The 28,000-nt window shown below is 50.1% G+C and overlaps 2 protein-coding genes across 7 annotated transcripts in view; both read left to right on the top strand.

The window, feature by feature from the left end:
- Positions 1 to 118: 118 nt before the first annotated feature.
- Positions 119 to 27,701, top strand: RASSF7 (Ras association domain family member 7). 6 transcript variants are annotated; one of them, XM_069857843.1, is made up of 7 exons: positions 11,007 to 11,025; positions 11,473 to 11,573; positions 22,723 to 22,876; positions 23,094 to 23,998; positions 24,921 to 25,089; positions 25,775 to 25,885; positions 26,598 to 27,701. In XM_069857843.1, the coding sequence occupies exons 3-7, from the start codon at positions 22,774 to 22,776 to the stop codon at positions 26,627 to 26,629; spliced, it is 1,320 nt and encodes a 439-aa protein (XP_069713944.1). In that variant the 5' UTR covers positions 11,007 to 11,025; positions 11,473 to 11,573; positions 22,723 to 22,773; the 3' UTR covers positions 26,630 to 27,701. The 6 variants fall into 6 exon arrangements, with proteins under 6 accessions (XP_069713943.1, XP_069713941.1, XP_069713940.1 ...); XM_069857844.1 differs by lacking the exon at positions 24,921 to 25,089; XM_069857839.1 differs by lacking the exons at positions 25,775 to 25,885; positions 26,598 to 27,701 and having other exon boundaries at positions 11,006 to 11,025; positions 24,921 to 25,615.
- RPLP2 (ribosomal protein lateral stalk subunit P2) overlaps positions 6,690 to 28,000 on the top strand; it is a 176,117-nt gene continuing 154,806 nt past the window's right edge. The window contains exon 1 of the mRNA XM_069857883.1: positions 6,690 to 6,693. The gene's annotated coding sequence lies outside the window, so the exon portion shown is untranslated. The remainder of the gene's footprint in view (positions 6,694 to 28,000) is intronic.

Genomic DNA, 28,000 nt, shown 5'->3' with positions numbered 1-28,000 from the left:
ATTATTCTTGCAAGCATATCACTCTCTGAAGGGCAGCCACCTGGGATAGGTTTGCAGGTCTACCCCCTTGTTTTGGCTGAGTTTGGCAACGGTTTTCTGCATGAGCAGGGAAGGGCAGGTTTAGCAGCCTGGGATCAGGGTAAGTGGTTGCAGTTCACACCTTTTGCTTTTGATAATTTGTAGGTTGGGCAAAAATCAGCAGGGACCAGTCGCATGAGGACATTGAAGTACCTAAAAATGCAGGTTGATGCATGCTGTTTATTTTGCTTTAAGGTAGTTCTGAGAATTTTGTTGTCTGTTTTGGAAATAGGAAGAAGTGTCTTTTCTCTCTCCTTTTATTAGTCTTCTCCAGCCTGAAATCCTCTGGGGTAGCAGTTGTCCCTGCATGTGTGCGAGTGCATATTGCAAGCTCTGATCTCGGCAGAAGACTTTTACTGAATTGCAAGAAACCAGCTGTGGAGCCAAGCAGCCTGAAGTGGTCTCTAAACCTTGCAGAACTGCATGCAGTTGAGGAAAATTTTTCCCCGATGAGCATTTCATTCCCAGAGCACTGTGAGGAGAAGGGGATATCTGAGCAACTGTGTGCTCCACTATTACTTGCTGGGGCCCAGTAGCATCCATTTGCATCTGGTGTTTTGCCTTGGAAACCCCTGAGGACTGCCAAATTTATCTGTTGCCTGGTTTCTCTCCTAGGCTGCATGTAACAGCCTGAGAGATTATTGCCCTCACCCATCATACTTGCCAGACAGATGTTAAGAGACAGGGATGGATATGTCTGTTCTCAGATTAAAAAACTGTTTAAGATGCATCCCCAGCCATCTGTGGCCCTCTGCCCTGGAAGTTGTCAAGCGCTCTCTTGAAACAAACCCTCTTTTTTTAACTCAGCTCCACCCTTTCCTGCAGCGTTCCCCTGCTGTTTTCTGCCTGGCAAAGCCTCAGCAGCAGCCCCCCAAGCAACTGGCACATGTAGTGGAAACAGCTTTGGCTGACTGCGATGTTTTTGCAAGCAGCTCAGGTGCTGTACACAGTACAGTGTGGAGGAGAAGACGCCTCCAGATGGAAGTTAGCGATCTCCTCCTCCCCTTTTTCTCCTAGATCCGGTAATTCAGCAGTGGTGTCAGCACACCTTGGTGTTGTGGGCATAGAGGGGAGATGGACCCTCTGAAGCATTAAGCAAAAGCCTCGCCTTGCTCTCGGTTGCCTGTTGCAGGCACCTGTGAATGTCTCGTGGTTACAGAAGGAGAAAAGGAGCTCCATGGGGAGGATACCATAGGACAACTCATCCCGGGGAAGGGTGGATGCATTCTTCTCTGCATTGGACATTTCTATACCAGATTGCCCTGCCCTGATGTCTCTGCAAGGGTAAGCTCTCCCTTGGCATGGATTTTCCTGCCTTCCCCCAGGGACCCTGGGAACTAGTCGTCCCTGGGCTGCCTTTCCAGGGCTTTTCATCCTCCTAGATCTAGACTGTAACAGCATAGGCTGTGGTGCAGGTCTCGTTCCTTCCCTTGGGTTTGCCCTGCAACAGCAGCAGCAAGGACATGCTGGTCCCTGCAGTCAAGTTAGAGGCTGCTAGGCTGCCCTTTTGCCTAGGTAGATTTAAAAGTGTAAGAGCGATAATGGCCAAAAAATACCCTCCTCATTTGGGAGGAAATCTGGGCGAGAAATTAAGGCTCAGGGATGATGTTGTGTTGGGACAGGGTTGCTGGGATGGTGGCGTTAGTGGGAGATAGCTGTGCCTGCATTGCTCACGGTGGTGGAGGTGAAATACTTAACCCAGAAAAGGAACATATAATTTATGTGTTCAATAAATAGATAAAGCATTATTTCTACCAGCACTATAAATTAAGCCATTTCTCTCCACCTCCTCTCAGATTTTACCAGCCAAAGCTGGAATTTTCTGTGCAATATTTTTTTTCTCTACTAAGACTCGAAGGAACCATATTTTCAAGCAGCCAGTGACTTCCTTTTTCCAAAAATCTTAGTTTGCCCCCAATGTCAGCTCAGAGCACCTGCCTGTTGGAAAACCAGTCCCCTTTAAGATATCTCGGGCTTCTTTGAATCACTAATTGCCTCTGAATGGGCAGGCCAAATGTTTCATCACTTCAAACTCCCATAGCAATGCAAATCTATACCAGGAGCCTCTTTCCATGCATGGGGGTGGTGGGTGTAGATAAGGATTAAAAATGGAAACCAATTCAGCCGGCATGTCCTCTTTGTTCCTGCCTGCCCTTAATGGGGTTGCCAGGGCTACCTTTTGTTCCCCCGTGCATCTTTTTTGGATGGGATCCAGTGCCCCTTGAATGCAAAGGCAAGGGTGCAGTGGCTGGGGTGGGCTGGATGAGGTCCTAAGCAACAACATATGTATTTCATTGCCCGTGCCAGGCTCTGTATTGTCTTCTCTGTCTGATTTCGCAAAGGTGGTGTTTTCTAAAACTCTCCCTTGTTGGGGGTGACATGCTCCGGGGCTTCATCCTGTCTAAAGTTTCTGGCTGCTCAGTTGCTTTAAGCTTTCTCTGAATGCCAGCTAGGCATATTTTCCATGTTTGGTGGGATAAAGGGGGGATGCTTATTAGGAAAAACAGGGCCCGCAGGAGGGCTGTTTGGAGGTAGAAACGTCTGTCATGGCATGTCCTTCTCGGGGTTGTGTGTGTTTTGGGGCTATGCTGGTTGGTGCAAGGTGTGGGAGATGAGCAGCACTTTGCAGAACCCCTTTGGTGCTGAGTTGCCCCTGACTTCCTTAACTAAGCTACAGCCTAAAGGCAATTCCTGCCTATGAAGAGGTGGGAAATTTTGGCTAGCAAGGGCAGTTTAAATCCTCCTTTTTCCTTGTATTGCCTGTCATTAGAGCGACCTGCCATGTGTGAGTAAGGCTATGCTCAAAAATTGCCAAGAGCTCAGCATTATGGAAGTGAAAGCCAATTTACTGACTTCCCAATAGAAAGGAAGATACATGCTGAATGTGCATCTGTTGGTTGATATTTCTATTTCAGTTGTGCTGCTAACATACAAATTGAAAAACCGTGCTGCTTGTGTGATTTATGTAGTTACTAGAAAACCTTGAGTTAAGAATTCATCAATACTTTGTAGGCATCAGGTACTATTTCTTTTTAGCATAGTAGGTAACAAAACATAATATTTTTTTCTGCTTTCCAAGTGAATTTCTGTTGACTGAGATACATTACGTAACCTACTCAAGTACTCTGGACATGGAGAGCAAATAAAGTATCCTAACAAAGAGTATCTTCATGTAAAATCAAGAGCTAGTTAGAAAATAGTCCTTTGAAGAGAATAACAAATAGGCTTTAAAATTAGAAGAAAAACTGCAAAATTTTATCAAAGAGAGGGAAAAAAATTTCTGATCCTCTTTGGTATTATTCTATTGGTGTTTCAGGTCCATATAGGACCCACTTAGGACTAAGGATAAGTATTCCTGTCTTCATTGTACTTATACAAGAGACAGCTGCCTGAGTGCTTTCCCAACACACCAGGATTTCCAGGGAGGCACAGACAAATTGAGAGGATGTGCCAACCACGCCACAACCCCCAGCCTCTGGCCCCTACCTGGTGTGAATACTGGCCTTCATTGATCCCTGTTCACCAAAGAGCTTTCATTCACAGGACTGAAACCCAGGCTTAAATCCTGCAGGATTTTAAGTCTTTAGTGATGGGTTCCAGTCCAGGTGTAACTGTCTTGCTGAACTGGGGCCTTCGTACATAACTCTGGTCTTCCTAGCTGGGGAAAGTAGGGAGGGACAGGGAATGTTTTGAATATGAAAATAATACAGGACAATTAGAAACCAGGGAACTTGCTTGTTCTTTGCAGGTGTGTGTCTAGAGGTGGTCTTAGATGTCCAAGTCAATACACAAAGCAATTCAGGCTTGACACCCTCCTGATTTCTGCCTGAAGTCCCTACTTGGGTACTGAAGGAAAGGAAAAATCTTCTGTACCACCAAGCACAGAGCAGGACTGTGGTGTGCTGCCATGCCTGGCAACAGCAGCCACAGCAGAATGAGGCTGTGGGAGAGGGCCTCTGGTTTTGGTGGTGTGAGAGGACTCTAGGGCTGGCTGTGTGTAACATGGTGTTTTCTGAGAGCACAGGCTGGCAGGTGGCTTTAAAGGCACAGTGTGGGAAAAGAAATCTGGGACCAATTGGAACAGCACGGGTAGAGAGTAGGAAAAGGTATCCCGAAGGGTGGAAGGCTCCTCTCCAGGTTTGGGTGTCTTCCTAGTGCAAAACTGGAAGCCCAAGCAGGGAAGGAGAGGGAAAGGCTGCACTGAGAACCAGAAAAACCTGCTCACACCAGCTCGGGATTCACATTACTCACACTGGTTTAAAACAGGTCACGTTTGCTTTGGTTTCAAGGCAGAAATGGCCACCCTGCCTAAAGACTGTTTTCAGCCCATCTTAGAGCAGGTTTGAGCTCCCACGTGCTTGTTTGCTGTGTCACTGCCTCCACGTTCTTCTAACCCATCACCAGTGCAAGGTCTCATTGGCGATTTAAGCGTTTCTTAGCAAATACTGGGCTAGGGGCATGCACATAGGCATGTTTTCTTGCCCATTGGAGAGGTGGTAACCAGAGGCAGTGGGATCCTGGTGCTTGCACCCCCTGACCTGGAACAGGCTTTGAAAAAGCTCACCCAGCTAGTCTCCTGGCTTAAGCTGGACAGGAGTCAGTTTCTGGAGACGCTCCCCATTGCAAAGGAAGAGCCAGATGCCATCACAGGTGAGAAGCTCATGGCAGCGGTGCAAGTTGAAGCTGCCCCTTTGCAGTTCTTATACATACTAGCATCAGGACTGGCTGCAGGCTGCACAAAGACTTTTTACGTTCCACCAGAAGCTGGACCAAGATGGGTCAGCCCCATATGATTTATAGGATTACTATAGTCAACTAGGTGTGAGTAGTGGGGGTGAAACCATGCTCTTGTTGGGAAGACGGAGGAATCTATATCTGCTTACTAGGCCACAATAACAATTACTCTTTGAATTGCAATAATTTATCAGAATGCTGTGCACCTGCCTCATGAATCTTAGCTGCTTATCTCACCTCACGTTTTCAGGGATCTGAAAGCACTTCATAAACGTTAATTAATTATTCCTCCACACCCCTGCTAGCAAAGTAAACATTATCCCCATTTTGCATCTGTGAAAGCTGAGCTTACATAAGGAGATAATAACTGAGCAGAGATGCAGAAGCTCAGAGAGCAGACCCCTTCCCCAGCTTCTATCACAGGCACCTTTCTGCAGAGGGCTCTACAGCCTCTGTGCTGGGAACACAATCCAGGGTAATTCAGGTCCTCAGCCATGCACGTTTCTGTGTTTATCGTTGCTTTCAGATGGCAGGAAAGGTGTAAAAAGCGTGAGGGCTCTTTCTGACTTGGAGATGTCTGCAACAGAGTGCTTATCACTATCTCACCATGTTTAATTCTCCACCACTGGGACCAGGCACCTGCCAGTGTGAAGCACCTGTCATTATTCTTAGTAGGACTATCCCTTCTTTTAATGACTATGTTAATGACCCTAATCTGTTGGTGTGAATGTGGTTAATCCCACAGCTCTAAGGACTGGCAGATCAAAAACTTTTCTTCTCTGGCTTCCTCACACCTCACTTTTCATCCTAACCCAATGCTCCCGTGCCAGGATGGGTTGGTGGAACTCATTCAAAGAAGGCATTGACCCCGTCCTCCATTGGAAATCAAGCGGTTTTGAGTAAATATCCAGGATACAATTGCAATTAATCAGGCCACCCACCTCCAACCTCTTAGCTTGGGGATGTGACACATATAGTGCTATCCTGAAACAAGATGCTTGACGTTTAAACTGTACTTAAATGCTTTGATGAATCTTGGTCCTTGAGGGAAAAGTAGTCTGGTACCATTGCAGCGTGTAATAAAGATGTAAATTAAGGGGAGAATATCTGTTGAAAATAATGAGTCTTGGTAGTGGAGGGGATGGTGAGATACCCAAGGAATGTGCAAGGCTGGTGGTAGCCTGTTGAGAGGGGATTTATATTTTTTTTGTCAGAAACCAAGAGTTGACTTTTGGAAGCCAAATGGATACCAGCATCAGAGCAGGAGGAGGGTCATGTTTCCTAGACAAGTCACGGTGGATTAAATGAAAATTAATCTGCTGCTTGATGGACAAATGGGATCACTGCTGGGAACCCCAGCTCCTGATGAGGGATGGATTAGTAATGGGTACCAGTGTGTTTGCATGCAGGGAGGGAATGAATAACAAGGCAGGGAGGTTTCTAGCATTGCCCTGCCTGTAGCACTGCAAGAAAGAGATATCTCTGGGCCCAAAGAAGAGAGGTCAAGCCTAGGTAAACAGCAGCTTGGTCCCTCATCAGAGAATCACTGAGGCGTGAAGAAAAACTTTAACAGCTGCAATGCTGCTTTTGAACCTTCTAGTAAAAGGGGGGTCAGGAGGTCAAAACTTTCGATGCCTCTGGGAAGAAGAGAGCTTTTCCCAGCAAGCCTTTGAAAAACCCGCATTAAATTAGCATGACCACACTCCAAAATACTTGGGAAAGCGGAATGGCTCAGAGAGGCAAATAGCTGTTGTTCCCATGCTCAACAGCCATAATTAATGGGGCTATTTCCTAGGTGAAAGATCTTGAGAATCTTACCCAGCACCTGGACAGGAAATACAAGCTTGCGGGGTGTGCTCTGGGCACCCTTACGCCTCCCAACACAGTTCCCCTTCCCTTTTTCTATTTCTACCATCCATTTTCTCTCTATTCACTTCTGTCCACTCTTATTTCAGCTGTTTCTTCCACCCCTGTTCCCTATGTCACATGGCTCAACCTGCTGTTGAAATGAGGAATGGCAATGAAGATGTAATGACCCAGCCATACATACTCTGCCCTGGGGACACTGAACGGGTATGCAGGAGCTCCAACCTAATAACATCCCTTTTTTTTCCTACTTTTTATTGCAAAAGGGGTAAGTGGAAGCCCTGCGCCCCATTTTTAGTTATTAAATTCTACTTTGAAAGTAGATTTTGCTGATTTGGACATTTTGCAAGAGCTGTTTTAGCAAAGAGCAGGCAACACAGGTTTCTGGAGGATGTAGGGACCTGAGATTTGGGTCTGAGCCCATCACAAGTTTTTTACAACACTGCCTTTCCACTTGGCTCCCACTCATCTGCACTGTGAGTTTCCTGGGCACCACTTTTCACAAGACCCTTTGCAGGTCATCTCCCTTTATGCTCCCACAACTGTAGGTGTAGAAAGCAGATAGACACGCCTTTCAGAAAAGTGCTGTAAGCCTACAAGGTTCAATACAAATACGTAAGAAGACCAATGCAGACATAAAGTTTACTGTCTAGGGCTGCAATCCTGCAGGCTGCTGTTGACCATCCCCACTCCTATTGCAGCTGCAAGAGACAAGTGGTCAGCAACTTTTGCAGACTTGCTGCAGAAGCAGAATGAATACTTCATTGAATAAAGCAAGAGGATAGGAACTATATCAGGTTTTAGAGGCCATAAGGCCTGTCCTTGAAGTGGAATGGCTAGTCTTCCCACCAGACCAAGGTCTCTCTAACCCATGCAGGGCTGTGGGTAGGAACAGCAGGTTGTGGTCCATGGGACACTGGCAGTCAGCTTCAGTGGCTCTGCGCTTCTGAGCCCCAGTTCAGCTTTCCTATGATGCTGCAGCATCCTTTCTTTCTTATGTCTCGTGTCATAGAAATGGAGGAAGGGATTCTTGAGGACAAGCCCTTTTGTTACTCTCGAGGCAGTATTGTCTGTCTCCTAGAAAAAAAAAAGTGTATGGTTGCCAGAAAAACAACTGTAAATTCGAAACCTTCCAAATAAACCTGGAAAAACTTCACACCCTCCAAACTTTCCCAAAGTCCTGTGAGTGCCAAAATGGTCAATAGACACTTCCCAACACTGCTACGGGTATATGATGAGCAACAGGAGGCAGTACTCCTCTTCCAGTATACATATAGTGTATATATATTGTTATATATATATACACTATCTATATAAATATTTTAATCTATATTAATATACTTATATATTTTGTGTGTATATTTATACGTGTAGGTCCTCGCTTCTGGCTTTGAACTACAGCTCTTGCGGTAGAGGGGGTCTGCTGGAAGAGAAAGTCAGCATGCCACCTAGTACTAGACGCTTTTGTCTCCCAGTGCCAGAGCTCCCCTGAAAAAGCCAGGATTTTGTGGGCAGTTGTCTTTGAGAGGGAAGCTCATTTCTGGGGGGAAATGTGCCCTTCTGTATAGTGAGGCAGGCAAGGGATGCATTGGGTAATTTCTGCATGGCACGTGAAATGTTCTGGCTGTGTCAGGAAGGGATGGTGACTGACAGATTTCTTTAGGCTTGCTGGGTCCAGGGCCAAATTCCCTAGGTCTCAAGGAGTTAACAGCAAGGGGAGGAGGACAGAAAAGGACCGTGGGGACCATTCAGCCTGTGTACTCCGGGGGAAGGGGACTGCAATTCCTGCCTCCAGCAGTGCTTGATGGGCAATGAAGAAATAAGAGATGACCTTCATGCTGGCAAGAACCGTGATGCTGACTGCATCCAGCCCCTGTGGATGTGGGATACTTCTGAAAATCTGACTTCTCGCTCTTTTCCTTTGGAGATGGGCCTGAAAATGAAAATTCCCTCAACTCTCCCCTCTCAACAACAGCTCAGAGGGTTTTGGCTTTCAGCACAAAGCAACAGCTCTGCAGATTCTGATGCCTCAAATCTGCTTCCCCTTATCTCCCAGGCTGACCATGCAGTGTCATATTGTAGAACAGGCTAATACTGCTGTGTTCGAGCTAGCCTGGGTGGTTGTCTCAAGTGGAAAAGTGCTCATTTGAGAAGCTATAGCTGGTCATCAAATGATGACCTGCTGCTAGTGCATGGTATGTTTGTACTCATTTGGGGTTACTTTGTGCGAACATACAATATTTCTTAAGAAGGCTCAGAGCAAGGAGTCTTGCACTCCTGAGCATGTCAGCAAGACAGTTTCTTAGGGGAAACTCTCTCATCTGCAATAGGAAAGCTGCTGGAGAGACCAAAGGACCTGCTCAGTGTTCAATAAGAATGTGACTTTTTCAAACCTTTAAGATACATCTTAAGAAAACCCATTGAGGACCTAGCTAGCACCAACAGAAATCATCTTCATCACTATTCCTGGGTCAGTCCCTGAAGATGGCTTTGGCACTACAGGAGCTTCTGAGCTTCGGCAATGAATCTGGAGATGGGGTGGGACACTGCAAATGTAGGAGCACCTCAGTCCGTGAGGAGCCGGTCTGGAAGAGCTTAGCAGCATAAAACTATCCCTGGGACGCTTTCATTCATCTCAGCTGATGGAAGGCATGGAGAACTCTCTGTAGTGTGGGGAATCAAGGGATCATATAGATATGCAGGTGCAGAGTTAGAAATTTATTTTTCACAGTAATAGATTTACCTGGGCAAGTGAAAAGAGATTTTTCATCTCTTTACAAGCTGCTAAAGGTAGAAACACTTAAAACTCAAAATCTCTTCTAATAATAAAAGTCAACCTTCCTCACTAATGGCGAGTGAACCTCTGCTCAGTTTGTGTCTGATTAGGATCTTGGAGGAGTATCCAAGCTAACAAATGAGATAAGTATCTCCTGAGAACAGCTTTTGTTGTTTCTTATACAGATCTTTGTTCCTTAAGTGCTGTAAGGTCTCCAGGGGATGGCCCTCGTTGGGAAGCACCAGATGTATTATCTGATTTTAGATCATAATTATGAGGAATATGCCAGAACAACAGAAAACTTCATTTAAAAACCCAATTAAAGCTGCCGAATGGCAGCTACATTTTAGCATGTTGCATCACCTCCTAATCCCAGCAGCTCTGATGCAGAGAAGCAAGTAGTTAAGGATGTTGGAAACCTGACAATGGTCACACGAGATGGGGTTTTTTTCTGACTCTAGGTAAAAGTTAACACATTTCATGACAGAGCAGCAGCCCTGAGATCACACTAGAGCAGCCACCTCAGCACCTGTAGCCTGATGGGTGGGGTATCCTTTCTCATGAGCCGCAGAATGTTCCACAAGAGCTTCTGGAATAAGAAATACAAAAGCAACCATGTGTCCACCCCACTGTGGGAGATGCTTGGCGGGTTGCGCTAGTACAGGCACAGCCGGAGCAACTCTTGTGTGTGGAGACCACCAGGATGGGACGCTGAGGCTGATGCCGCCTCATTGCTCACCATGGACGAAAAACAGTGTATGGGGTGGGGGAGCTTTCAGGTAGGTTGCCTGAGAGCTAGGAGGGGAAAAGCAGGCAGAGGGAGGTGGTGAGGAGTTTCCAAAGCCTCTAGCATGGTAGCAGGCACCTGCTGCTGCCTCCCAAACCGGCCGAACCTGTCTCCTTCCCGTTGCCTCTCTGTAGTTTTGGGGCGTTTGGAGTCTCGGCTGGCTGCCTCCCCGCCCAGGCCGAGCTCTTTCTCTCCGAAAAGGGGTCGTTTTCTCTGTCCCACCTGGGCGCTGGCCACCCGACAGGGGTAAGCGCACCCAGCCGGGGGTGGGGAGGGACGGGGCTTGAAAAAGGCGTATTTAAGGTTTCTTTTAAAAAAATAATTATTATTCAAAACTTTTTTTAAAAAAAAAGAATTTAAGACTTTTTTTAAAAATAAAAGGGTAATTTAATACTCTTAAGTGGGGGTGGGTTAAGAATTCTTTTTTAAAAAGGAACCTTGAGACTTTAAGAAAAGTGAGACTTTGAGAGTTGTTTTTAAAACAAAAACAATAGGAGGATTTAAGACTTTTTTAAAGAAGAAGGCAGTAAGCGTTTTTATTTAAAAAGATTACTGCGAGGCGTTTTCGCAAAGAGGAATTTCAGACTTTGTCCCAAACCCGAGGCGCATGCGGGGCGGGGGGCGGGGCTCACCTGGGGCGGGGACCATCGGCGGGGGCGGGGCCGCGAGCCGGGGCTCACCTGGAGGGGCGGGGCCTGGGGGGCGGGGCTCACCTGGGGGCGGGGCGGCGGGGGGCGGCGGCTCCGCGCTGCCGAGCGGAGCGCGGGGGCCGAGCGGGCGGCAGGTGGGTGAGCGGCCGGCGGGGCGGGTGGGTGACCCCGCGCGGGGAGCCCCGGGATTCGGGGCCGCGGAGAGCGGCGGGACGGCAGCGGGCGGGGCGCGAGCGGAAACCGGAGCTGCCTTAGCCAGGGGGGCGGCCGGGACGGCGCCGGGAGCCGGAGCCTTTGCCGCAAGCGCCGCGCTGGCCGGACCCGAGCGGGGAGCGCCGGCGGCTTCGCCTCCCGCCGCCGGCATCGCCTCCCGCCGCCGGCATCCCCGCAGCTCCCGGTACCGGCGGCTCCCGGCGCCGCCGCGGCCCCCGGGGCGGCCCTGCCTGAAGGAGCAGCATCCCTGTCCCGCTTCACCCCGCAACACGGCCGAGGAGCCGCTGAGGTGGCCCGGGGTCCCGGCTCCCCTCGCTGGAGATAAGGTCTGCAGCCGGGGGCTGAAGCTCTGTTCTTTCTCTCTTCAGAGACGTCTCCGGCTCCCCAAGGAGAGGGTTTGAATTCCTCGATAAGCGCCTGCTCCTCGCTGCATACTTCTGATGCCTTCGGCCGAGCCCGGCAGCACCGGGTAGGTTGTTTCGTAACTCTGCTCAGCCGCGGGTGGGAGAGCAAACTCCCCTCCCCGGTTTTTCTCTGTCCTGCGACAGCGCTTTGTACTTGCATGTTAAAAACACAATTGGAGGCTAAAGCTCAAAACGTGGGCTTGCGGGTGGTGTAGCACGGAGGAAGGGATCGTGACCGTGCACCCTCACTCAGCAGTTGCCTCCGCACGGCTGAGTGCAGGAGACATTAGGAAGAGGCAGGTGGAAACAGGTGAGGAACCATCCAAAGAGGCAAGATGGGAGCTTTGGCTGATCCTTGCGGTAAGCCAGGGCTGGCTTACAGGGTTGCTGGTGCTCACAGCGTGCTCGTTGGCCGTGGCCCCGTGTGCTGCTGAGACTTGCCAGGCAGGCGCTTGGCCCCAGGAACGTGCGGCAGCACGAATGCCGGAGCTCCGCTGTCAAATGGCAGAGTGCGGGATCCAGGTGGGATGAGGCAGCAACGCTACGTGTGCCCGTCTGCTCACCTTGCAGGGTACCTGTATAGGGTCACACTCCTCGTGCGTTAAGAATTGTCACTCTTGTGAGGGAGAAGAGAGCAAATGTGTGTATGTGCACGCTGTACGTGCAGCAGTTATGGTTGTGAAGGGTCTTGAATGCTGCTTGCCTTCCTTACCGGGCAGTGCCAGTACTGTCTGCTCAGAAAGGGACTGTGAGGAAGGGAGGATGCTTTTGCCTTCTCTTGGTACTGCTGGAATGCTAGGAATCCTCCCACATCTCAGTTATCTGCTGGGAGAGTCTGAGCATGGTGACTGGTCTCTCTCTCATCGTAGCTCTTCTGGCTTCCCTGCACCCTCTTGAAAGAAATAGTGTGGAAATTGAGAGGTGTCCTGCCAAGGGTATATTTTCCTAAAGCCTTTCTTCCACCTTCTGATAGAAAGTTGTGAGGCTGGGGAGCGTGGTTTGCCACACCTGCAGGCACCTGACACCCGTTGGCATTGAGCACTGCAGGTCCAGGAGGTCTCCTACGCTCTGATGTTTCCTGGCAAGGCGATGTTGGTTGCTCTAAAAAATAAAACTCATTTGCAAAGAGTGCAAGAGAGACATGGGAATTAGTTCTACTCAGGGCTTGAAGGGGAGTACCAGCAGTATAACTCTGAGATAATACAACTAAGTCTGATTTATTTAATTTTTTTTTTCCCCTTACACCTCAGAAAAGCGAGTTACAGCTGCACTTGAGCACTTCGTAGCTTCAGGTACCTGCAAGCCCTAGTGAGCATGCTTGGGAGCTTGCCAGGTTTGACCAAACCTTTTGGCAGCAGGTGGCAGCTGGCCGAAGCGGTGCAGAGATGGCTGGTTTGAATCATCCCAGGGTGCTTCCTTCCCCGCCCTTTGAAATATGACTTGGCCAAAAAAGGTAGCACGGAGCAATCACTGAAAATACAGGGACTTGCTGTGCCCAGGCAAACAGAGGAGTTTCTGTGCCAAAGTATTTGGGGGACTGGATGTAAAATGGGGTGGGTGCTGGTCTGTTTCAGCAATGTGTGTGTGTTATCCACCTCCACAGTGGAGGTGTTTGTCATGGTTGCCTTCAGCATTTCCACGTGCTGCAGAAAAACACTGCCAGATTGCGTCTGCTAGAGTCTCTGCTGGTTCATCTCATCCATGTTTTTCAACATCTCTCAGCTCTGCCCCATTTGTGTATTCTGCTATGGGAAAAACTTCCAGTGGTGGCTTGGAGGTGACCCAAGCCCATGTTCTGTTGTGGACTTTAGAGGTGATGCTTTGGGACCAAATCCTGACAAGATGTTGATCCTCCTTGGACATGAGGCTGTGATGTGCATGCCAGGGCTTCAAATCAGAGTACTTCTTTGAGTTGTCTGATGGTGGGTGCTATGGTGAGCTAGGAAGAAGTCCAAGTGCTGCTTGATGATGGGTTGCTCTGTGCCCAAGTTTAAACAAAGGCACAAGGGACATTTTAAGTATTAGCTGTGTGTATATGTATTGTTTTAAGAGTGTCTTCTTAAGGGATGTTCCTCGATCTGTTCTATCTTGTCTATACACTTGTAAACTTGTGTAGTCAAATTAAGGTATAAGCATGTCTTCGTGGAAGGTTTTTTAACAAAATCTTGCTATTGTAAATGACTGCTAACAATTTTATGTCCTTCCATTTTCAGATGCCACACTCATAAGCTTCTAAAAGCAGCTGATCATCTGGCTTTTTGTGGGCTAGAGTCAGCATTTTCTTGAGGGCTGGAGTGCTTCCAGCTGCCCCAGGCGAGCTATCTATAATAACTCCTTGCTTCAAAAAAAGGAGAAAAAAAAACCTGCAACACCTTTTCCCTGAAGACATGGGTGGGTCAGTCCTGAGCTGGAAACTTTGGGACAGTTCAACATTGGCTGAATTTGGGAAGGCTTCCCCTGCTGCTTCATTAATCCTGCTGCAATGCTGGAACTGTTGGAGCTCTAGGTCTTAGGAGCCACATGCTCAAACTCTTCTGTGCAGGCAGGAGGGCTGGAGTGGTCCCTGGCACCGCTTCCCATCCCATCCTGGTCCTTTGGGTATCAATGAATGCCAGTGGAGTCCTTGAGACCTAGCATTTGGGAGAAGGACACCTACATGTGGAATAGGAGATGGAGGCTTTTGCTGGCATCGAAACCCCTTCACGCAGAGGTTCACTGCCTCCCAGAAAGACAGTTTCAGGGATTGAAGTTGGTCATCCAGCCATGATCTCTGTTGAAGAGGAGTGTACTCCATGATGCATTGTAGACCCTGGCGTTTTAGTGACAGGTAAGGGATTGATTTGTCTCTCCAGAGATGTGCCTCCATTGTAGTGCTTTAAAGAGATTATTGTGTCTGGGTTGTTTCAGGGGGGATTGATATCACCTTTCCCTAATGAATCACGTGCCAGGTAGTATGAAACAGACTTCTAAAATACCCAAGAGCCTTATCAAAGGTTTAAGTCTGGATTAATTCTGGGTTTCTTATTTATTTGACTTGGCATCTCTGTGTGTGAGAGAAAGAAAGAAATTATTTCAGCTCTTGGCAAATGATCTTTAAAGACTTTTTTAATCCTACAAAGTTATAAGTAAAAATCTGTGGCAGCATGCACCTACGTATTCATCAGTGCATTCTCTCCTCTAGAGAGCCAGCAGCATGTCCTTGGTGTGTGGCTGCTTTCCGAAGCTGGGTAGGAAACTGTGAGTTGTTCTAGAAATGGAAAGTAAAATTTGGAAGGCTTATCTCCAGTTTTTCATTTCCTGATTTGTTAATTACCCTCTCCCTTAGGATGAGAATTGGAGTGGAAAGAGGATTGCTGGTGACTGATGCCAGCTTTTCTGAGGGAGGCTGGAAGGCAGGTTAGGGGGGAGAATATTTATAGGTCATTTAGCTTTTTTATGTCCCTGGTCCTACTCAGAGGAGAAGTGCCCAGCCTGAAATTTCCTGTAATGGAAATGAAATCCTCGGTAGCTTTGAGATGAAACAGGGAGATCAGCAGGTCAGTGCCTGCCTCCGCTTGCCTTCTGGGTTACCAAGGTGCATATCCTCTGGGCTGGACAAGGTGAGCGTAATAAGGAAGCTGCACTTTGAGGGTTGTTTCTGGCTCTTCTGGAGGCATTGGGAGAAAGCACATTGATAGGGTTTTTCCCATTTTGGTCTCACTTTTAAGAAAGAACATGGAAATCTGGAGGAAATTGAAACACTCCCTTTTGGCTGTGAAGGAGAAAACAAGTACTTTGGGTAGTTCGGAGTATTTCCATGGCTTGAGCAGGCTCTTGCATCACCAGATTGGCAGCATTCCTGCTGTGTTCCGCATGATAAGAAATAGAAGCTGTTTTCTGGCTTAGGGAACGGGTTATGTGTAATAAAAGGGGAATATTCACAATCTACATCATGATTTCACTGATGACTGCTGTGGAAGTTGAAATAGCAGAGATGCTGGCAGATGCGTGCCAGGGTTGTGTTTATGTGCAAATGCTCTGGCTGATAACCCTCAGAGCTTGAGTTTTCAGAGCTGGATTGTGAGTCCTCCCCTGAAGACAACAGGCATTTTGGCATCCTGGCACTGCTGCACTGAGGCTCGCAGCTGGGCAGTGGTTGCAGGGACAGTGGTGCATGGATAGCTGAAGAGCAAGTGACAAATTATTATTTAATTAAAAATAGTATCCATAGTTTTTTGGGGGAAACTGGGGGGCAGACTCAACCCTGAAAGGTTTTTGAGTCCAACCCTTAATCCTCAAGGTCAACCTAGAGCCCAAAGGTACCCAGACCCAGCCTTGACCCTCTGCTGGGAACTGGACACCTGAATATTTCCCCAGCCTGTCCTGGGCTCAGTGCGTGGGTGGGTTCAGTTGCACAAGGGAAAAAAGACTGTGGCAGTACTAGAGCCTTTCCTCTTTCCCCTGGTATCTATGTTGCCGATTTTGCTTCACCCCCTTGAGAAGAAACAATTTACTCTTAGCTGCTTTCATGAAGTTGCTCTTCACTTGCATGTCTGGCGTTGATGGTACAGTAACAATAGCAGTGCTGCTAGTGTTTCCCTTGTGAACCTTCATCTTTTCAGCTGGCTTTACTAGCCAACCTTGCCAGCTCTCCTACCCCTGTGGATGGTAAGCATTAGTGCTGCAAGGGAGAAATGTGATGCGTTAAGGTGAGGAAGATGATACTTCCCCTTCCAGGCTGAGACACTGTAAAGTGAGTGTGTGCAGTAGGTGGAGGGGATTTTTTGCTGCTTTTAATTTATAATGAACTTTTGGTTGGGTGCTTATCTGCAGGGTGGACTGGCTAGTAAACATCCCTGAAATGTCATCTCTGCCCACAATCATTGGTGTTCAACGCTGCTTTTGACGCTGGCTCACCATGGCTACAAATCTTGGCTTGTTTAAGAGGGGAAAATGGTTCCCCAGCTCCTTGCCAGTGCTGTTTCTGAAGCCTTTGTGTGAGTGCAATGCTGTAGCAGACACAGAAGCTTGGGTGAGAGAAATCCACAGAGGTGGAACGGGGATGAGTTGAGCTTCCACACTGACTGGGCTGTGAGCCTCCCTCACCTCAATCCCTGCTGAAGGCCATCACCCCAAGGTCTTTTCCCATTCCTTATTGCAGCCCTGGGCAGGATTTGACCCAATCTCTTCCTGCCTTGCTCAGCATTGGCCAGCTTCTCTGGTGCTCCCCAGGCATGTTAGCATAGGTCTGTAATTTTGGGGAGGAAGTGGAGCAGAAAATCCCCAAGCCTCTATTTTGCTCTTAATGCGGGGTTGCTGTCATGGTGCTTGTGGTTCCCCAGAAGTCTTTCTCTCTAGGCAGGTCCTGCAAGATCTTAATATGTGGGACGTGTTCCCCTCGAGGTGCTGTGGGACTTTGGCGGCCATCTGTGGCTTCAGTCTCAAGTGATGCTTCAGCTCTTGAGCAATGCAAGCGCCACAGGACTTTGCTGGTCTGGGCCCTTTGAGCTCCTTTGGGTGCAAAAAGCCCTTGAAACATGGATGTAACTTCTGCAGATGCCAAGTGCACGTATATATTGTAAGCTCCCACCCAGGCAGGAGCCACTTGCTGTAAAAGCATGACAGAGCCTGGGAGTGTGTGTGGGCTGGCATCCATCCACACACCTCTGGTAAAGCTGCATCTTCAGGGTAGTGTTTGCAGTGGTTACCCTATCCCCAGCTGGAGTTTTTCCAGCCAAAGGAGAAGAGAAAAGCAGAGTCCACAAAACCCTTATGCTGTTTTGAAATTACATATATCAGTAATTTGCTGATTTTTAGGACTTGTTGTCAGGCATGCTGTGACAGAGCAAGAAGCTGACAGGGCATAATGGGTGGACCAAGGATGCAAGAACTATTGTGTCTGCCCCTAAATAAGTTGCTCTGGTGTGAATTAGAGCCGTGTGCCTGATGCTTCCTTGCTCCTGGGTACTTGCAGCCACTTTGCACAAGAGGTGATGGCTTAAATAGGCCTGGGGGGTGAGTGACGCTTGCACACCCTCCCTGTGCTGGCAGAAGGATGAGGAGCTGCCTCTCTGGGCTGTAACTGCTCTGGTAGGACTTGTTTGTCACCTCTTGAGCTTGTTTAACCCCTGTCAGCTCTTTGCACCAGGCTGAAGGTAACTCATTTGCTGCCCTGGGCGGCAGCCCGGCACCTGTGTCCTGCCTGCAGCCTGATGGCCCCCGTGCTACAGGAGAGGACAACGACCTCTTTGGTAGGTGGCCCTTTTGGCTGTTTTGCACAAGGCCAGAAGAAGGTGTCCCTTCAGGATCCTGGGGCCAGCATCCTTAGGATGAGCATGGCACTGTGAAAAGGTCCTGCATCATGTGGCTGCAGGCAGGATTTTGCCTGGTGCTCCTGGCTGCAGTGGCAGGGGCTGTCGGTGGTCACCAGAGTCTGCTGCAGGGACAGCACGTTCAGAGCCATGGATGATCATCTCCACCCAGAGTAGGACCTGTGAGCCCAGGGAGAGCCACCACATCAACCTTGCCATGGCCGATCATCTCCACCCAGCACTGGACCTGCCAGCTGCGTCAACCCTTTGCCACTGAATCAACCTTTGGCTGCAGCATCTCTTTGCCTGAGGTAAACGTGGCATGGAAAGCCCAGCAGAGCTTATTCTATCCCTGCAACACCCCAGCCCAGGGCAGATAATACTACTCCAAAAGAGGGAGCTGAAGTGGGAGGGCACTGTTCATGGGCTGGAGGGGAGCCTGAACCACGGCCTGTCCTGTCCAACCTGCTGCAAGATGAGCCCCACCAGGAGGCTTCAGTTCCCCATTGATCTTCTCTGTGTTGGGTCATGTCTCCACGCTTGAGTAATGAGGAGGCTTCTGTATCATTGGAGAGTTTCAGCATACAGGCAAGTACCATCTCTTCCCTTTGGTGCCCAGGAGCTGGTCCTGGTGCTTTGGGCAGGAAGAGACCTCAGGAAGCATTAAATTGCTGCTGGATGTGTCACCACAGCAGCTGATCCAGGGCGATGAGTCACGGCCAGCCTGCTAGTGCTCCAGCATGCAGGATGGTAGCATAGGGCTACTCCTCCACTCACTGCTGGCTGTTTATTCATGTATTGTTTATTTTTCTTAACTTGTGTGTCTGCATGCAGCTCGGACAAGTACCGCACTCTCATCATCAGGAGAGCAAGAGAGTCAGGTTCAAAGCAGGAATAAAATGACCAGGAGTATGTCAGCATCTTCCCAGAGCGCATCCAAGGCGATGCAGAGCCACTGGTCTCCATGGACACCTTGGTCCTCCTTGCATAGTGGGCTTATCACAGCCTGCTCTCAAGTACAAATGCATCCTTATTTATTAATTATGAGTCTTTATAACTCTACCCTAGCCTAAATCTTGACCCAAAAGACTGGTCTTCTGGCTTTTTGCAGTTTTAATTAGGCTTGCTGGGAAGCTCTACCTGTGCTGCTGCTCTCCTGCCTTCCCAGCCATGTACCCAGCAATCTGCCAAGGGGTAGTCTGAGGAGGAGGAGGCAAGCAAACCCCTGAAATGGGTTAAACCTCATCGCTCGCAGCATGTATGGTGCAGAACCTTCACACTGGTCCCAGACTGTGCCTGTTAGGTGCTCTGGCACAGACATTTGGGGTGCAGCTGACAGCCATTTGGGATACTTTGGGGTTTGGTTTGCAGCTGGCCTTGATGTTGAGCGCAAAATTGGGTTTTTTCCTAACCAGATATTTTTTTTCTTGTGTGTGGCAAAAAGTGTGAGAAAGGTGCTTCTGCAGTTCGCGGTCTTTGGCTGGAAGGTGCTTTCTCAGTTTCTGAGAATTCCTGTGGAAGACAATGATGGGGTCCCTGCAAATTGGTGGCAGTCCTTGCTTCTGTAAGGCCAGTTTCCTTGGCTGGCCACGTATCCTTTCAGGCCCAGGGAGATAGTTGAGCCCTTCCAAGTCCTGGCAGCCGTCAGGATAGTGGTTTGCAGGACCTGTGCAAAGCATGTAACCTCCTCATGTGCAGAAGTGTCCCTTCATCTCCACTTCCTTCAGCCTGACAGCTTCAGGAAGGTTGGGAGGAAGCAGTACCAGGAAACAAAATAAAGCTGCGAGATCTGAGATTAGTTAGTTAGTTAGTATAAGTTAGTATAGCATCAGCATTTGAAATTCCAACTCCCAGTTAGGAGATTTGTTAAAGTTGTTGTATGAGTCATCCCTACCCTCAATTTTAGAACCCATTGCATGGGGAAGGGAGCAGAAAGTTAGTCACTTTGTTAATCTGCTTCTGATAAAAATTATTTAGAAATCCATAGCAGGGCAGGGGAAATAAGAATGAAATGAGAGTGGCTTTTGGGAGTGGCCATCACATGTCCGGGTGCCTGCAGCCACCTGCTCACTTCCCTGTGCTGTTTTCAGGGCACTGGCAGGGCCTGGCAGCTGCCTGCACTTTTGGTTTGTGATCAAAGTGTCCTCCTAGAGCGAATACAAACCAGCAGCTGGAAACTGGCCTCTCACCCAGAAGTGCTTCTTCTCCAAGGAAAGTGACTCTCGACCCCTAAAAAGCCCTTTTTTTCTGCCTGGTAGTGTAATGGAGGCACCCACTAATTAAAGAAGGGTGTTGCGGTGCAGCTGGGGAGAGGAGCATCATGTTTGCAAGTGGAGCAATGAGACCACCCGGCACCTGCTGATGTTCTTAAGAGTGATGCTAAAGAGCTGGGGCGGGAGCACAGCATGGCTACAGCAGAGGTGATGGTAAGGGTAGGGATTTATTTTAGGATATTGTCTGGTGGCTTTTAGGTTGTTTGGTTGTTTTTTTTCTGAACCAACGTCATGCTGGCACAGCAGTATATTGGGGATGAGATGCTGCATGCAGATTGTGGTGTGTCCCCCCTAAGCAGGCATTGGGAGGAGCAAAGAGCATCACTGGTCCTCTCAGATGAGGATAAGCTGCCTACCTACTGTCAGCTCCTCCATGAGCCCAGAGCTTTGGGGGAGGAGAGGCAGCCAGGCTGGTTTTAGGTGAGCTGGGGAGCTGATCCTGCCCTGGTAAAGGGGCAAGGAGGGCAGACAGAGGAGGGAGCAGCCCCGAGCCCCATTTACCACCCCTTTGCAAGGAAGCAGATAACATCCCATATTGGGCAGCACACTTGGGATGGCAGCCCCCCAAAAACCCCACAGGTTACAAGCAATTGGTTAATGGACACCCCCTGCACTTGCAACGATTTAAGGAAATAATCATGAAAATTACTGGATTTTAGGGTGCTGGGGGATGCAGCAGGGAGTGATGCAAAGGGGAAGGATGTGCCAGCTGCTTTTTGGAGGAGGGTCCCCATATCGGGAGAAAAGCTGGCTGCTGCTGCTCCCAGCTCTCTGGCAGGAGTGTGCTGCATGCTGGCTGCTGGTAAATGATTGCCAGGGTGGCCAGCCAATGCAGGGCCGGAGGTTGGTGCCGGGTTTGAACCCAAACAGGTGCCTGGGATTGGTGTGCCAGCACCCATCCTGCTCCCACACGCAGCAGTGTTTGGCAGTCACTGGATTTTTTGGGCAAGGTGAGGCTGTGCGACACAACTCAACCGGTTGGGTTATTTTTTCTTATTTATTTTTAAGCTCCTTGGGCCCAGGTAGGAGAAGCTGTGTTTGATGCTAGCCAGGTCTGTGGCCATGGTGGAGACAGTGCTCTCTGGGAGGTATTGTCGCCCCACATTGGGCTTTAGGGTGGTATGGTGGGGGAAACACGGTGCTTTGGGTGAGCTGGGTGGTGCCACGGTGGCGCCTGGACTTCGCTCCGTGCCAGCGTCTGGTTGTAGCCTTGAAAGTATGAGGTCGGGGGAGCAGTACCAAAAGCCAGCTTTGAAAAGAAGTTAGATTAAACCTTGCAAATGTTAGTGGTTTTGGTCCAAATGTTAGTGGTTTTGGTCTCACCGGGGTTCGGTAAAGCCCCAGGTACCCTGTACACCCTCCGGTTTTCCCCAGCTACCCAGCCAAAGCAAACATGAGCTCAGTGCTGAGGTATTTGCAGCAGCCGCTCTCTGCCTGTGTTTCAGGGGTGGACATGGGGGTGGCACCAACGGGACCCGGCACCCACAGGGAACGGCATCACCAAGCCATATCAGGTTTCTCCTTGCCTTTCTCACTGGAGGCAGGACTTTTTGAGCCCTCCCTTTGACTGTTCAAGCAGGCAACAAAAAATAATGAAAAAGTGGTGTTTAACCAGAGGTTAAGCTTTCTTGCAGCACAGCTGCAAACATGAGAGAGCTGCGGCTGAGGAATGGAGAGGCTGTGACCAGCTCGGATAGATTGGGGAAGTGGTTTGGGACCCACTGGACAGAGGGCCTGGAAATCTCCTGTATGTGTTTGTCTGTCTGGAGCTTTCAGACAAGTCTGATGCTAGAATAAAATGTGTTATACAGGAAAAAAAAAAACCAAACATCTTTGTTTGCAGTGTTTGGAAACACTGGAAGCTCAAATATTTGTGTTCTTTACAGCTTGTGCATATTTGGTTTTTGGTTTTGTTTTTTTTTTTAAGATTGTTGCAGTTGTTGAGCTGCTGGAAGAGGCAAGAGGCCAGTGGGTGTTATTTTAATGCAGAAGAAATAACCGCTGGGTGGGAGTCAGACTGTGCCCTGGTGTGGAGCAGAGAATCCTCCAGGAGCCCAGGTTTCACCATGGGTATTCTTGCCTTGCTGCCTCTCCCAAACTCCACCTTTGGTCACATTTTTGTGCAGAAAGTGGCTTTGCTATAACTTCTTAATCCTTCTCTGATAAATTGACATGGAAGTAAATAGATTTAAATGGGCGTAATATTACACCTTCCCTCAACACCCCATTGAGAAGGTGGACAGCTGGCAGTTTCTCTGCCTTTTCCAGTATTGTTTGAAAAATCCCATAGTGCCATGCTGCTAAATTGTCAGAGGAATTGAGGTGAAAGTCGAACCACATCACTTCTTACCATGGGAAGATTTGGACCCACTACCCAGCCATGAGACGATAAAAAAAAAAAGTTGGTGGGTTTGTTGTTTTGGGGTTTTTTTTTGGCAGATGAACATCAGTGTTTTAGTAATATCAACAAAAATGCAATCCTTTGTGCAAGAAGAGCTGCAGAGATCGAGGGCAGCAGTGAGCAACTACTTGGCCTAAGATGCACCTTTTGGGATGGTGGCGTTAGAGATGATTTAATTACACTGCTCTTAGTGTCTTGGATTCTTCATTAACGGCTTGGGATGGAAACCTGGTTTCTCATCTCCCTGCAGGCAGCTTGTCCTGCGATGACCCCATACGCCTGAGGCCCAGCCACCGTGGGGATGGAGCTGAAGGTCTGGGTGGATGGGATCCAGAGGGTCGTCTGTGGTGTCTCGGAGCAAACCACCTGCCAAGAAGTGGTCATCGCCTTGGCACGGGCCATTGGTGAGCCATCTCCGTCTGCTGGGGGAATGCCCCTTTGCGGGTGGGGGCATCTGCTGAGGGGATGCTCTTATCTGCAGGTGTTTCCAGGGGAAAAAAGACCTTAGGTGGGTGGGGTCTTGTTCTGGGGCGGTGGGGATGTTGCAAGCTGCTGCCCATGGAGCAGCAGCCTTGGCTGGCCCTGGCTTTCCTCATCTGACCTGCTCACTTCTTCCTGCAGGTCAGACGGGCCGCTATGTGCTGGTGCAGAAGCTGCGGGAGAAGGAGCGGCAACTGCTGCCACTGGAGTGCCCCTTGGAGTCGCTGGCCAAGTGCGGGCAGTATGCCAATGACGTGCAATTTGTCCTGCGGCGGACGGGTCCCAGTGTGGCAGAGCGGCCCTCCTCGGAGGGCGCTCCCCAAGCCCCTGAGAGGACGTTCATCCGGGCCAGCCTGCCCATCAAGCCCAGGCCCATTGGCACAGATGCACCCCGTTCCCGGGAGCCAAAAAAATCCATGACCTTCAACCTGGGTTCTACATGTTCCAGCGACCTGTTTGCTGTGAGCCGCTGGAGGCATCAAGTACGAGAAGGAATGGACTTGGAGGGTGGTGGGGTTGTCCAGCCTTCCAAGGAGGAGCTGTTTAGGAGGGTGCTGCAGCAGCAGGAGCAGCTGCATTCCTTGGAGGCCCACAGGGACACCCTGGAGACAGACCTACGGCTCTGGGAGTGCAGCCGGCTCACTGGCCAGGAGGATGAGATCCTCTATCTGGAGCACGTGGTACGGAGGAATGAGGCAGAACTGGGTGAGGAGGAGTTTTGGCAGAGTGAGCTCCGGCTAGAGAAGGAGTGTGAGCGGGAGCGGCAGGAGCGGCTTAGGAGTCTACGGGCCAGCCTGGAGGAGTACACCCAGAGGATCTATGAGCTGAGTGCTCGAACCGAAGCCTTGCAGGATGAGATCCAGTGGGAGATGGCTGAGAGGGCCAAGAGGGGGAAGGAGACCACTGTGCCCAACCCCACAGAGCTGGAGGACGTTGCTGCCAAGATGAAAAGGGACTTGGAGGCCAAGGTAAAGCAAGGCACCCAGCTGGAGAGCAACCTGGCCAGTGTGGAGAAGGCCCTGGAAGAAGCTGAAAGGAACCTGCAGGTGAGTAGGACTGGGCTGAGCAGCCCCATTGGAGTGGTGGGACAATCTACAGGGAATGGAACCAGCTTTCCAGCAGCATGGGGACTGATGGGTTGAGTGGGGTTGGTCCTGCCCCAGCTGGCCACTGAGGGTGCGCCTCGGTGCACAGAGGCAGCTCAGTGGCAGTGACTGCTGTTGAAGGGGACACCACTGCTTATACCTAACCAGTGCAGGGTCCCACACCCATCACTCACTGTGGAAGCTGGACCTGGGCTGGAACTTCTGCTGACTGATGAATGGGGAACACAGTATCGTGTATGATGGTGCTGGAGCAAAAGGTCCATGTGTGGAGTCAGTGGCCTTGGCACAAGAATCTGTATCATCTTGGGAAAAGGATTCACGAAGGGGGATAGCATAGGTGCCTGTGTCTTTTGATTATGAAAGTTGTGCAGGAGCTCGGGCTTACTGCGGGAGGCTGTGCGGTGTGGAGATGTCAGCTGGGGGGCTGAGCCATGATGCCCCCCAGCTCACCCATCCTGGTCCACCTCCCCCAGCGTCAGAGGGTCCAGGTACTGTGTGACACCCACCCCCTGCCCAGCGGCTCCCCTTCGGTGGAACAAAAGGGGGAGAGGTTTTTGCCCATCTAGGTGGTGGTAGTTGCCCTTCCCCAGGACTGCCACGCTTCCAGCATCTCGTCTTCAACATCTCGCGTCTCCCAGCGCTGCAGCAGCCACTGTTTGATGGCTGCTCGCACCCTCTTGTGGAGACGCAGCAGAGCAGGGCTGTTCCCGAAGCAACCACCTTCCTCGTTCCCGTCACCCGGGCACCCTCTTGCCGCAGCGGTACCCCGGCAGGGTGAGCCCCAGCTGGGGTGCCGGCTGCTCTGGGGCACGGCGGGGACACGCGGCTCACCCTGCCCTCGCCCTCGGTGTGTGTTTTGCAGGCCCAGACCCGAGAACTGGAGGAGTTAAATAAGGAGCTGAGGCAGTGTAATTTGCAGCAGTTTATTCAGCAGACGGGGGCCACGGTGACCGTCCTGCAGGCCAGGTCCGAGGAGGATGCCCAGCCGGAGCCGAGCCCGCGCGAGCTGCCAGCCTGCCGGAGAAACGGAGGTCAGCACGCTACCGCCGGCTCGGCCGCGGGGGCTGCTCCGTGGGATCCCTGCCCGCTCCCTGCCTCCCCCTCCAAGGGAGTCAGCCCCTCCTCCAACATGAGTGGCCCCAAAGCAGCCAGCTCTGCCCTGGGCGCTGAGGGTAGGCAGCAGGGATGGAGTTTCAGTGCCAGCATGACAGTCGCTCACCGCCTCTGAGGTTTACCAGCTCCTGGGCTCCTTCTTGCTCCTCACTGAAGCCTCAGGGCTGCTCCTAGCTGTGCTCAGGGGTCAGATTCTGCACTGCTGCTTTTGGGGGCGGGGTGGCTGCAGGGAGCTTTCCTTTGCAGCATTGCTGCACGCCGCCACTGTGGTGGTGGCACAATGCAGGTGGCTGAGGGCCAGTGTCAGCCCCCCGGGGCTGTGGGCTGGTGGGGATGGCTCTGGCCGCCAATGACCTCTTTGTGCTAGATGAGAGAAGGGTGGGCATGGTGCCCAGAGCCACATCCGTATTCTCGCAGGGATGAGAGGAGGTGGTGGGGGGCTTTCATGGAAGGGAATGGGGGAAAAACGGGGACCTGGTCATTTGTGCTCCAGAGCAGGCAGAGAGGGTGATGTAGCTGCCCTTTGGTGCTGCTGCAGCTGTGCCTGGTGAGCACAGGAAGCATAAGCCCTGCCTGAGCCAGGCATGTTTCCCTATCCTGCAGGTTTTCCTCCCACCACCGCCACTGAGTCACCTCCCCGGGCCAGCGCCAAGCAGCTCCTCAGCCATCCCAGGACCCTGCCGGAGCCCCTGGTGTCCAGCCTGAATCCTGAGGGTGCGTACGTGTTGGCAGGACTGCAGGAGCATGGGCCGGCCTGGGGAGGATGCATGGGAAGGAGGGAGAGCCTTTTGCTGCCCAAAACGGACTGCAGAGAGCGAGCATGTGCTAGGAGCAGGAGGCCAGAGCTATTTATAGATTCCATTAGGAAGAGCAAAGCTTACACCCCAGCAGCCTCTGCTGCCAGGGGCTCACACGCTGGCGGTCTGGCTGTCTGCCCTGCTGGGAGCTGCAGAGGATGCTCCTCATCCCCTCCTCTGCCACCCCGCATTCCCCAGGGCTAAGAACTTGCTAGGGCTAAGACAGGATTTGGCTCTCGTCTTTTACAGGAGTCACCTTTGCTCCAACTTGAGGATCAGTTTGCCCCAATACCTTTTCCACCTCCTGTGACCCTTTTTCCACCTTGCACCGTTTTTTCAGGTGCAGAATAAGGAAGCTGTGATGTCCCTGCCTGCCATGGCGATGCTGCCTGCATCCTGGCATCCCATTCCCACCCACACCACTGTCCCCTCAGCAAAACCCTCCTGCCATCCTCTTCATGGCCTGAAACGTCCATCCCCATCTCACCAGATGCTACAGCATCTGCAAATCTATCTCTCAGTTCAGGCTTTGTGTTCATGTATGTCCTGTTCTCCATTCCCCTTTCCTTTTTGCAAGTGCTTGCCCACCATGACAGGGTTGCTCAGGTTGTTTTTGTCTTATCTTGCAGTCATATCAACCAGGCAGAGCAGCTGGAGGTAGAAGGGCCCAGCCAGCCGAGGATCAATTGCCTTGCAAGTGTAACTGTATAAATAAACCATTATATATATACATATATATATAAAATTATTTTTTTTTTACTGCTTTATATCGTGAATGGATGTGGATGGCCAGACAGAGTATTTTTACAGACTCTAAAATAAAACCAGAGACAGACAACACAAAGGGACCCTCTTCCCCTGCAGAGGGCAGTGACCCCCTTCTGTTTTTTGAAGCGTGTTCTATATTTGACAGAAAACAGCAGCTTGCCCATTCCGTGTAGCCTCCTCAGAAGACCCATCATGCATTCGGAAAAGTCCTTGCTCCTGTGACTAGGGGAGTGAAGCTGCGGTAGAGACCAGTTTGGAGGCTCGCCTGGATGGAGCAAGTTAACAGATTTTGCAGCATCTCATTGCAGCCAGCAAGGCCATGACAAACAGCCTCTTCACTGGCTGCAGGGGAGGCACAAGAGCAGCTTTAAGACAAATTTCTGCCCCTTCTCTTTTTTTGTAAGAAGCCTGCGGTAGAAACCCCTTTCTGCGGTGCCATGGATCAGGCTTCAGGGAAGCAAGGAATACAGTGGGGACTTGTTTTTCTTAAATCCACGTAATTTTTCAACTTGTTTTTAAGATGAAATATTGCATAATGAGCCCTTTCCTCATGGTGGGATGGGTGGGGAGCAGGACCAAAACACTCTTGGTGACATTCCATTGATTGTTTTTACTCGATGGCCAGTAATTACTCTCGGTTTTTGTACCTCTGTTCCAGTGGGTCACCTTGTATTTTAATTGTGAAACCAAAGCAGTTTGAATAGAGGATTGGTTTGCCCAGAGGTCCCCATGCCTGTTTTCAATGCATCATATGCGAAAAATGTGACTTGGGCACAGTGTTTGCAATAAAACCCCACTTTCCCCATATGAATGTAATTCTGTATGACACAGTTTCAATTTTCAATAAATCTTTGGGAAAGTATTTGAGCAAAGTGAGCGTGAGCGTGCTGCTGGGGCCCAGGGTGAGCCATCCCTGTCAGCTCCTGGTCCAGTGCCCAACGGCTACATCTGAGTAGTTTGCACACCTCTTTCGTTTGCAAGCCATCTCTTTCCATACACCAAATTAATGCTGTAAGTATTTTATGACCAAACACATCTTATGCACAGGCTGCTCTTTTTTTTTGGGAAAAAAAAAAAAAAACGCTTTAGAATCAGTGGATGAAGCTTGTCTCCAATGAGAAGGTGGCCATCTCTGGGATGAAACGTGGCAGCATTTTAATAATGCACAGCAGCAGCTCAGAGCATTTTAGGACAGGAGGCGAAGGGGGTGGCGCTTGACTGCAGATAGGAGCAGGAGGATAAGGACGAAACCACCCATTTGCCT

This window comes from Phaenicophaeus curvirostris, chromosome 5 (assembly GCF_032191515.1).
Source record: "Phaenicophaeus curvirostris isolate KB17595 chromosome 5, BPBGC_Pcur_1.0, whole genome shotgun sequence".
In the NCBI taxonomy this organism is placed as follows: domain Eukaryota; kingdom Metazoa; phylum Chordata; class Aves; order Cuculiformes; family Cuculidae; genus Phaenicophaeus; species Phaenicophaeus curvirostris.
Note: the sequence above shows the minus strand (reverse complement) of the source record. Positions and strands in the feature narration are given on the sequence as shown.

Coding starts and splice junctions, on each gene's coding strand:
- RASSF7 (XM_069857842.1), top strand. CDS start 22,774: ATGGAGCTGAAGGTCTGGGTGGATGGGATCCAGAGGGTCGTCTGTGGT. Junction 22,877..23,093: donor CGCCTTGGCACGGGCCATTG/GTGAGCCATCTC, acceptor TTCTTCCTGCAG/GTCAGACGGGCCGCTATGTG. Junction 23,999..24,920: donor AAGCTGAAAGGAACCTGCAG/GTGAGTAGGACT, acceptor TGTGTTTTGCAG/GCCCAGACCCGAGAACTGGA.